At 39.2% G+C, this 11,288-nt stretch overlaps 1 protein-coding gene across 1 annotated transcript; it reads right to left on the bottom strand.

Annotated features, from left to right (window-relative positions):
* Nucleotides 1-3,165: 3,165 nt before the first annotated feature.
* Nucleotides 3,166-11,288, bottom strand: LOC110950642 (uncharacterized). Its single transcript, XM_022193346.2, has 10 exons — nucleotides 10,824-11,288; nucleotides 10,674-10,752; nucleotides 8,998-9,318; nucleotides 8,188-8,292; nucleotides 7,984-8,098; nucleotides 7,761-7,870; nucleotides 7,535-7,671; nucleotides 4,481-6,039; nucleotides 4,295-4,384; nucleotides 3,166-3,610 (listed from the first exon to the last, which is right to left on the bottom strand). Exons 1-10 carry the CDS (start codon nucleotides 10,904-10,906, stop codon nucleotides 3,606-3,608), a joined length of 2,604 nt encoding a protein of 867 aa, XP_022049038.2. The 5' UTR covers nucleotides 10,907-11,288; the 3' UTR covers nucleotides 3,166-3,605.

The raw sequence follows: 11,288 nt of genomic DNA, 5'->3' as shown, positions 1-11,288 counted from the left end.
TAGCTTTAATGTGAATTAGCGGTGCTAATAGAGCTAGCTGTTCAGTCGTAGCCTGATTAAAGCTAACGTAGCATTAAGCTAACGATGTTTATATTGAGTTTCATGTTAACAGCTGAAGTGTGTTGTGTTACTGTACTGTGGTGCATTTAGTTACTAAAACTGTCAGTGGAGACACTGATCCACATTAATGTAACACTTAGAAAACCTAAATGTGATTAAAACAGTAAGGTTAAGGTTCTGTGTTGTCAGTAGTCCTGAATATCTGCTGAGTATCTGGAGAAAACAGTAAATCTACTCTCTAGTCATTAACATTGTTTAATGACTGATTCACATAATGCAGTACATATTCCTGCAGTGTAGATTGGAAAATTAAACTCCCAGAATATGATCAAAGTAATGATGAACACTGCAGTTATTACATTTAAATTACAGCACAGATAAGCTGAAGAATAAAATCCTCTCCCCTCAAGCTAAAGTGACTACAGGCCTTTCTGTCTTTCAGTGCTTGTGTAGCGGAGTTATTGAATCCACTTGCCATCTCATATTACATATTTGGTTCCCACGATGACCACCAGATATGTCGTGGACGCACACGTCCGGGCCCATGCAGACATGGGGTGTGTGCCCCCACATTGCGGTCTCAGCCTGCTGTATCCGATTGGAGGTAAAGACACTAACAGTGGGGAAACGATCTACAAGGTTCTTTCAGTCCAACTGCTGGGACATTAAATGTAATAACTGTATTGTTAATCATTACTTTGACCATATTCCGGGAGTTTATTTTTCTAATCTACACTGCCCCCTTCGGTTTCCAGGTGTGCATGGCAGTGGCTGTGGCGGCAGGTGATCACAATCACTAATCAGCAACAGAAAGATCCATCGGCAGTCTTTGCACTGTTTCACTCCAGCCTCTGTTTTCTTCCAACTCTTGGTAACCTGTCTTGTGTTTCCTCCTAGTCTGGATCCCGTCCTATCTGTGCCACCACCTTCCGACACACCTGGATCTCCACAAGCCTGGCCTTCATGTATTTCCCATTGATTCTTCCTGAAAACCTCCAGGCCTTCCCTTCCATCTGCTGGACAACTGTTCCACCTCCAAACCTCAACCACAGAACACCTGATCCCCCCCCCCCCCCCCCACACCATCCACTAACCCTCTTGCCACCTCAGCTAAGTCACTGCACGAGCATTCCAGACTAGTGAGCTTTTCGTTAGTTCATGTTCATCCATGCTTTTGTAGAACAGTCATTGCATAGTTTGTAATTGTTTCTGGGACTCAGTTTGTGCCACTACACTGATTATTCTTCATTGTAGAATTTAGTGTATATTGAGTCTCTAGACGAGTGTTTGAACCTACTTGGTTTCCTTTTGGTATCGTTATAGTTATTTCGATATCGGGGTCGCAGCCTTTAGGTTTTTGTATTTTGGTTCAGTTCCCTACCTAGGTGTTACCTATCGTGGGTTAGTGGATTTTCCTGCTTACTATTCCCCACCAGCAGTCTAGGGGACACCTTGAGTTAATTTGATTCTTGACACTTGAATTCAGCTAAGTTCTGGTAATGTGTTTGTAATTTTTCCGTTCTGTAAATAAACCTTTTGTGCATTCATTCATCCTCCTTCTCATTCCTGGATCTGAGCCTCATTGAATCCGTAACATGAAGGGCATTTCTGCCAACTTTGATGCGGGAGTTTGTGTTGTCCTCAAATTTGACACCAAGATTTTATTTTTAAAATCTTCATATATATATATATATATATATATATATACATACACACACGTTTAACACCTGAAAAAACAAACATACACAGTACAGATTAGTACAGAAATAAGAAACAACTTTCTTCAGCTCAATAAAATAAAATACGCCTTCAAAATAAAAGCATACAGAGAACAGTTATTTTAACACTATCAAAACAAAGCTTGCAAAAAATGATAGACTGATTAAAAAATCTGTATTAGAGTAATTTTTGAGTGTGTTCTTCGCATGAAATATGTCTGTAGCTGAGTAATTTACATTTTCTGTATGATTTTTAAATGAATTTATAATTTAAATTTTAAAATTATCTCTTTCTTATACATATTGTGGGAAACATTTATGCAAAGTAAAAGGAACCGCTGTGTAAAAAGTTTAGTGTGAAAATGAAGAACTTGTCAGAAATCTGTGAGAACCCCAAGTCACCTCTACTGTCTCATATGTGGCAAACAAAGACGAATGCAAAATCACAGGATACAAATATCACATTAAAAATAGAACTAAATTTTGTGAAGTAAAAGAATTGTCTTATGTGCAGAATGACACGATTTTCAACTAGTTGTAAATCAACCTTAAAACAAAATTCATACGGTTAAAAATGGTAAAAAAGGAACTAAATAATAATATGCATAAAATAGGTAAAAGATGAAGTCAACTTGTAACATCAATTTCAAAAAAATCTAAATAAAATGAAATATTAGGCCCATTAAGAGCAGTCACAAGCCAATAAAATTGCATTTCTAAATATATTTTAATCATTGTATTAGTATCAAAATTATTAGTGAAATTTTCCTTATTTCTTTCTGCAAGTCTGTGAAATCTCACTCCGTCAGTTTTAGCTTGCGACTTCTGTTACTGCTTGTAAACATACATTTGGCCACATTGTTAAAGACTGGTCTCTATTTTCCTATTATTGGTGCAGCTGTGAAGCCATTAGTGACTCAGCTGTAATTAACTGCAGGCTGTGTTTACAGAGCACAAAGAGGACCCCAGTAGTATTTCATCTGTTTCACATTTCTGTACCTGTCCATATCCTCTCAATGTATATTTTCATAAAACATGAGTCATCTATAGATATAAATATGAAAGAAACAAGAAGTTTTTTTTTGGTGCACAGCTAAACAGGAGATTATACAGTATAAGTGGCTTACAGAATCTCCTCTTCAGCTCTGCACCAAAAATCACAGGATTTCAAATCCTGTGCTCAGGTACTAACCATAGATATACTATATTATTATCTATGGTATTAAAATCCTATATATAATCTATGGTATTTAACTACCCACTCTGGACAGAAAGCCCTGCCCAGAGCCGTTTGATTGACACCTCAGTCCATCAAGTAAAAGCAAATGCAAAATGGAAAAGACAATGACAAAATGGAAAAATGAAAGGGAAAAAAGAGAAGAGAAAATGAAAGACAAAAATTTCCTTTTTATTTATTTATTCCTCTTTATATTTACACATTAATTCCTTATTTTTAACAGATTTATATTTTATTGTGGCACTCCTATGACTCCATACATTAACTGGTAAATTATATACATACATTAATAAACTGTTTTTGAGCTGTTTTAGTCAAAGCTTCAGGTGCAAAAAAGTGTGAGGATTGTTATTGCCATTTCACACAGTAGTTAACAATGTCACATATGGAAAAAAAGTGGCGCCTTAAAAAGGTCGTTGAGTGGTTTCACACGGTGCCGTTTACCATCTCTGAGCTGAGCATCAGTCGGATTTGATGCTGCAGCGGCATCACATGTTTGAACGTGTGTCAGTTTCTCACTTGAGGTTCAGTCACACCTGGAGTTTTGGAGAGTCTAAAAGCAGAACTGCTGCTCTGTTGTGGCTGCTTTCTCAGTCTGAAACAAACAGGAGGACACAAAACATCCATTTTTGTCCTGATCCATAAGCTCCCCATCATTTTACACTTCCTCATTTGAGTCAAAGTCTTGCACAGCTCTGTAGGGATTACTAACAAATCCAACTCCAGGTACGAAAGGCCCCAATTACACCATTTATCAGATCTGAACTAAAACTTCAGCAAAATGAAATTACATTTAACAAGTGAAAATTCATTCCGTAAAAAATAAACAAAACAATTCTGCAACCGTGATGCCATTAGTGACTCAGCTGTGACCAATAGTCATGTTGCAAAAATGTGGGGACTTTTCAGCTGAACTGCAGGCTGTGCTTAGAGCAAAGAAGAGAAATGTATTAAAAGAAATTAAAAATGTAAGTAGTACAATTTCTGTATCACGTACAGTCATTGTGTTTTTTCCAAATATTGATGACGCCTGTGGGAACTTGAAAAATTGTTCATTCCATGTTTTTTCAAATTTTGCAAAATAAAATTTCATTCAAATTCTTTTTTTAATGATATGTCACTTCATGATGCTGTTTCCATAGAGGTGCAGGACTTCATATTGCAATGAAAAATAGGACCACAGTGAGCAAAAATGAGACAGGAGCAAATCAAATTTCCAGAAACTGCTTAGAGTTCAATAAATCTAAATGTCTTTAGCAGGAGTGAATAAACAGCTTACCTGTAGGACGACTGATCTGAATACTGTCCCGCTGCAGTCTGTCCTCTTGATATGGACTCAGACTCAGAAAGAGGCTTTTCAGAACTGAATCTGCAGTCCATAAAATGACAAAAAAAAACATTAACAACAGATTTCTGCAACACAAATTCCACACTAATTTTCTTGCATATGTGCAGCCAGCCTCACCTCTGGGGGATGAGATGTCGGGAAGCAGTTGCTGAGCTGAAGCTATGGATGGATTTAGACTGAGAGGAGCAGGACTGGTGGGAATCTCACCGAGGGAATCAGACATGAGCCTACAAACAGGATTCACTGGCTGACTTGCAGACTCCGTTTTTGAACTAGCGGAGAAGTTAGGAGACGTCGGCCTGTGAGGAGTTTGTGTAGCATCAGTTCCAGCCACACACGGAGATGACGCTCGTCGTTTGGATAAATGAAATGCATCATCAACTAATTTTTGTCTACAGCGAGGAGTCTTTGAATCATCAGCTTGAGACCGCGAACATGGAGCCGAAGCAGCTGTGTCAATGAGCGGCACTGCGAAAAGGCTGAGGAAGGACTTGGATGGAGGTTTGTCAGGTTCAACTGCAGTTTTAAGATCTTTACTTGTGAAATCTGCACAGCGTGGAGTCTGAATAAAGCCTTGAGAATGAGCTGACATCACGCTGTCGGATATTGGGTTTGCAAAAAGGCTATGAAAAGGCTTTTTCTGATTCTTCTTACATCCAACTGTCATTTCATTGCTGCGCTCTGGGGACATTTTAGCAGAATAAAGCTGCAGTGTACCAAGTTTAAGGCCACATTCAGGGCCTTGTTTTGCAGCAAAATGATGACTGGGAGAGTCTGAAGAATCACTTTTTGTATCAAAACAAGAAACAGGTTGAACCTTAGCGCTACCTTTAAACTCTGAGAAACCTGCAGAGGGAGAAAAAGGCTTAGTTGAAGATTGTAAATCAGATGTCAGACCAGAGAGATGTGGCTTCAGCTGTGCAGGAGGACATGTCAGACTATCTTTCATATCTCCTTTACTTTGGGAGGAAGCAGACTTTTCTGCTTGAGTGACAGGAGAACCCAACAACTCCAGTTTGACTTCATTAGAAGTTCTTTGAGCAGTTTTTATGAACTCTGCAGCATTTCCACATTGATTTTTATGATCCTCAGTGGTGAGCAAAAGGTCATGGCAGGTTTTTGAGATCAGGCCGGTATGCATTTGGACAGATGGTCGATGTTTGAACATTTTTTGCTGGGACTTGTTTGCTTCATCTCTGGTATTTAACAAAATCTTCTCATGTTGTGAGTTCAGCAGAGGATCGGTGCTTCTTTCACAGTCAGTTTTTGGTGTATAGGATACAGTTTTTACAGTTGTAGTGGTTGATGTTTGGCCAAAGGGTGACTTTTCCACTGATTTAAATGACTTGAGGACAGCATCCACAGAGTATGGGGCTTCACTTGGGTTTGTGGTGTCCAAAGTGGCATCGGAAGACGTCCTCGGGACAGAGAGAGATGTAGATCCTTGACTTCCAGGAGCAGTAGAGAAACGAGGGAATGGTCTGGACAGCTGAGGTCCAAGAACAGCTTCCACTGAATAACAGACCGGCTCTTTATTGCTGGTTGATGGAGGGCTCTGAGGTGGGGCGGCGTCTGATGCGTGTGGAAGGAAAACTTCGACTGTGACGTCAGACTGTTCTCCTGTGGTACACAACAAGGTTTCCTTTGCAGCATCTCTGCTGTGGTAAAAGTTAGGCCTGAGAAACAAAGCATTCGAAAATTAGTCACAAATGTCTGGATTAATTAATAGATAGATGCTCATGAAGTGTGATCAAAAAGTTCTGGGACTGTTTGTGGTCATGCATTTTTACAACCACCGATAGCTGCATGTTAGCAACTTGTCCACTAACCTACAGATACCCAACACCATTTGTCTAAATAACACTAACTTCAAAAACAAGCTTGAGGGGGTGGGAATGGGGGTGGGCTCTTCGGGTAAGCGCGTGCGTGTGTGTGCATGTGTGTCTGCGTGTGTGTGTTTCATTCTCTGTGCATTTTATTCTATGTAAAGGACTTTGTGCTGCATTCCTAATGTATGAAAAGTGCTCTATAAATAAAGATTGATTGATTGATTAAGATGCTAAGGGTGCACAAACAGTTCATTTAGCACTACAGACTGTATTGGGCAAAGCTTTGAGTGCAATATTATGACAAAGAAATACTTTATGAGGGCAGCTATAGCAGATACTTAAAGTAAAAAGGAAAACAGTGATTAGCAACGCTGCCCAAGTACTGTAGATCGGCTGCAGTACTTGGTTGCGCCACCAAGTGGAGCCTTTTCTTGTTTAATACTGTAGCGACCAGGGGAAGTGGGCAGTTCTGTGTTGACAGGCAGAAGAGCATTGTGGGGATTTAGCTAGTAAAGGAGCACCAAGACTTCTGTGATGCTTAATTACCTCCAAGAGTTTTAAATAAAGCTGAAATCAACCACGGTAGTGTTCTTGTATCATGTGTCTGAGATTAAAAGGGCAACATAAGCACAGGACAAGTCTCCAGTGTGCCACCCGTTTGATAGTCATCATGAATAAAGGATCTGCTTAAGTTCATGCCAATACCAATCAGTTTAAAAAAAAAAAACCTTGACTGAATAGAGATATCCCTAGCCAGGATGATCCAACCTTCGTGTGAAGGGTCCTCAGTGGTGACAAGAGGTGGGTCTACAGCTGTCCACAAGACAAGAAACAGCAGTTTTTACAGTGGAAAAGTTTTAGTTACCAAAACAAGACAAGGAGGCATGAGGTTAGGAAAAGCAGGAGTATGCACTGAGAAACTTGAGAGAAAACATCTGGCGCAAATAACCTAAACTGTGCAGCAATGGCATGTGGGTGCCATAACAACACAATAGTCACTCTCCTTCCACTCCACTCACTACATCCGTCTCCTTGTAGCTTCTACCTCTTCCCAAAAATGAAATTCAAGCTGAAGGGTAGCCATGTTAAGAGTTTAGAAGATTCATGGCAGATGGTGTTCGACGTGTTTACACAACAGAACTTCCAGTCGTACAAGTGTCACAGGAGCACTGGGAGCAGAATATTGCTGCATAAGGAACTATTTTCAGAAGGGATGGTGGCCAAATTTAAATCTGTTTTTTATTTTTTTTATTTTTAGAATCAAAGACTTTTTGATCACACCTTGTATGCAAGGACAGCAGAAGAAGAGCAACAACACAGTGTGAACGCTTTAGGTTTTTACCTGAGTGGCTGTGTGAGGAGATCAGGGGTTTCAGTTGCTTCAGTAATTTCCGACTCGGGTGTGTTCGGCTGCTCTCCTGATGACTCCTGTTCACCTTTCTTTGTAAGTTCAGAGAGGTCACTGTCCCGTTTTAATGCCTGCAGTGAGAAGATAGAACCCACATCTGCAGCGATGCATGTGAAACATTTTTAGAACATTTGGCATGAATAGACTTTTCCATACGCACCTCCTCCAACAGTCGGTTAGTGACGTTATTTAGTGGTTCATGGGAAAACTTGCAATCTGCTCCTTGGAAACACTTTCCTTTTGTATGGAAAAACTTGCAAGGGAAGGACTGTGCAGTTTAGTCAAGGAAACACCAGATACTAATCATCCCCCAGGTTCCAAGAATCAGCAGCACAATGAGTTCATGATAGTAAGACAGAGATTACTGTTGAACCAAAGGATATTGTGCATGTATGGGCAGCTCTCCCCTTTTGTGCAAAATCCCTGGATGTAAAACTTGCAGGCTGACTTGATGAGATCGTTGTAACCCTGAACATGCTCCAGTTGGCAGCTGTCACCCTGTGAAGAAACCAAGGTTAAGGACGCTGCAGTCAGACAAAGGAGGTTTTTCAGTCCTGCAAGTAAAGTAAATCTGTGGTGTAACCTGCCTTGATGCAGCGCCCGTAAAGGAAATGTCGGCAAATTAACCGTCCGTCCACCGTCAAAACATTCTGGTCCTTGAACTCTTGCGTCATGAACCTTGGTGGCCTCATCTTAATATCCAAAGAGAACACAGAATTCTTAGTGGTACACAGACATTTTGTTAGAAACAACTACCTATTTTTACACTATTCTGCAAATCTAGAAAGATATTTTGCCATGCTGACTGTATCTTCCAACAACTCGCTCTTATGTGTACGGTTCTTAAGCTATGTAAAATTTATTTTAATGAACAAGTATGTCACTTAACTTCGCTTGCCATCTCTCTCCTTTGTTTTAACATTTGTCTCCTCTGCATATCAGCCAAAAAATTTCCTGAATTTTTGTCATGTTATTGTTGGTGCCAGCTGAGTGAATCATGTCTTCTCAGAAAAGTACAGAATTTCTTTGCAGTTAATGAAATTTGGTGCAAATGGTTCATTTTTGACAAATTAAACATGTAGACCAAAGTGTTTTTGATGAAATATGACAATTTTAATCTTTGATTTTGTTGATTTTCCTGACGGAACTGTATGTAACGCAGGATTGGTTTTTGGATTGTTATAACATTGAAAATTGGGCATTTTTTCTGGTTTTTAAAGTTTGTTGCTCTGACAGATCATTTAAGCTTGGATATTTTTTTTATTAAAGCAAACACGGCTTTCAAATCTGTAAAATAACTGACGTGAATGCCTAGGCTGAGTTGCACATCAAGCTGCAGGAGATAACAGGCTGACAGTGAATAAAATCCATTCTGACAACATTGAACTCTTTCTTACCTGTTCGATATCTCGATGGCCTCTTTCACCTTTTCCCGACATTGCTCTTCCACCTCTATTTGAATGTGTCCATTTATCCATAGGTTCATGCTGATTTTTCTGCCACTTCATCTTCTTTTTCTGATGCTTCTGCTTGTTCACTTCACAGTTGTGTCCAGATTTGTAGTTTTGACCTTTGCTGTGCCTGATATTGTGTGCAGCTTTGTCACTGTGATTACCTATCTGTGCACTGTCAGTACTTGGTGTGTGATAGCCTCTGGCCTTGATGTTATCGTCTTTGAAGTTATAAGTTGTGGTGGTCTGAGCTTCACAACGTTGTTTCTGTGGGGAAACAAAAATTTATAGAGATGTCTGCTGATAATGTTTTTGATATAACATTTAAAACTTTTAACCTTTTCACTTGGGAAGTCTATAAAAACAACATCATACGGGGCAGATACACCACATAAAATACATTTTTAATATATATTCAGTCGCAGGTAGACCTGGCTGGAACTAATGCAGTAAAACTGAACACACACACGTGACAAATTAAAAGAAAGTGTCTTATTAAGTTGTTGGATCACTACGTGTTGGAGATTTATTGTGACTTGGCATTGATTTGTCAAGTCTCTGGAACTCTACTGAGTTGGCATTCTCAATTACCTGAGGAAGAACTGCTATTCTGTTTTTCTTTATCATCATGACTTATTTACTGATGTACCTCCCATCTAAACACAGACGGTGCTTTGGTCACTGTTCTTGACTGAAGCTCCTGCCATCCGTGCCCCAATACTAAACCCTCTTCCAAAGTCACTTAAACCTTTTTCTCGACACACAGTGAGAACTAACTGGGCCCGTTTAGCCTCTTTATATGTTCTACTAAGCATAATTTGTTAGTAATTACTTAGCTGTACCATGCAATGCACCATATTCATGTTTTTCCTTTGATTTGTCACCCACCTGTGCATGCAATAAGTCTGATTTTCATGGAAGCTATAATATTCTTGTTGAAACTGCTTTAGAGGTGCAAATTCAACTATATTTTTTATCCTTCAGTTTGTGGTTATACTGTGGTTGTACGGGCTTCTGATTATATCCATATTATCCCTACTATGAACATTAAGTTTTCTCAACAATATTAGTCTATTGTCTTCAATAGAGGATTTTTGAAACAAGATTCTGAAGGATGTTAATCAACTGATTATTTGTCTGATTGATTTTGGGAGCCAACATTTTTCAGACTATCTGTATTTTTACTGTTTTAACTGATTTCCAATAAAAATAGATTCAAGAAAAAATGCACTGTTTTGGCTCTGAAGCAGCTGCGCCTCTCTCACTCTCTCTCTCTCTCTGTGTGTGTGTGTGTGTGTGTGTGTGTGTGTGTATATATATATATATATATATAGTGTGATAGGTTACACATCAAAAGCAATATTCTATCACTACTGGAAAATGAATGCTTCAAGGTAAACATAAATAAACAAAGGCAATTCAGTGACATTTCATTGTATATCAGCTCAGTCTCATCGCTAGCTAATATTTGGTATTAATATCAGCCCTGCAAAAACAAATGACTATTTCTTTTCTGATGATCCAACGGGTGTATATTAAACGATATGACTGCTTTCCACTAAAAATGAAAAATGAATGAATACACACATTAAATAAGGAATTTATTTACAAGCTAAACTCACTTTGATGTAAGATCCAGGCTGCTCTTCTTTTGCTTTCCTCTTTCTGGCTTTGCTTCTTGTTCTTTTCGCAGTCTCTTCCCTATAAAATAAACAGAGTGATATAAAAACAGAACTGAAGTTGTTTTGTTTTTTTAAAATGCAGTTACGTACGGGTGTGTGAAGGCTGGTTCTCCAGGACTTTTCACGTCACCATTGAGAGGAGCCAGATTCGCAAACAGGTTTGCAAAAGCCATTTTATTTTCATTAGTTTCTCCTTTGTTAAAATACGCCGTCAGGAGAAATCAAACTAATAAACTCTGGAGCAACCAACTGACCACGGAGGGATGCTAACTGTATGCTAAGCTAACAAACGCTTCCTTCCGCAGGAAACACGTCAAATAAACACTGTTTAGGTTTGATTATTACCTGCTCTAACTCACCTTTCCGCTACAACCTGAAATAAAATCAACTTTGGTCCAGTAAACTGTCTGTCTTTCACGTGTGTTCATTTGGCAGTTGCATCCATAGATATATACAAACATATGGTTGCATCAGTCTGTCGTTTACTTCCGTGTTTGGGACATACGTCACTATTGTGGACTGTACCACATCAGGAGAGAGCGGGGGAACCCGGGT

The sequence above is a fragment of the Acanthochromis polyacanthus genome, chromosome 3 (genome assembly GCF_021347895.1).
Source record: "Acanthochromis polyacanthus isolate Apoly-LR-REF ecotype Palm Island chromosome 3, KAUST_Apoly_ChrSc, whole genome shotgun sequence".
Taxonomy (NCBI): domain Eukaryota; kingdom Metazoa; phylum Chordata; class Actinopteri; family Pomacentridae; genus Acanthochromis; species Acanthochromis polyacanthus.
Note: the sequence above shows the minus strand (reverse complement) of the source record. Positions and strands in the feature narration are given on the sequence as shown.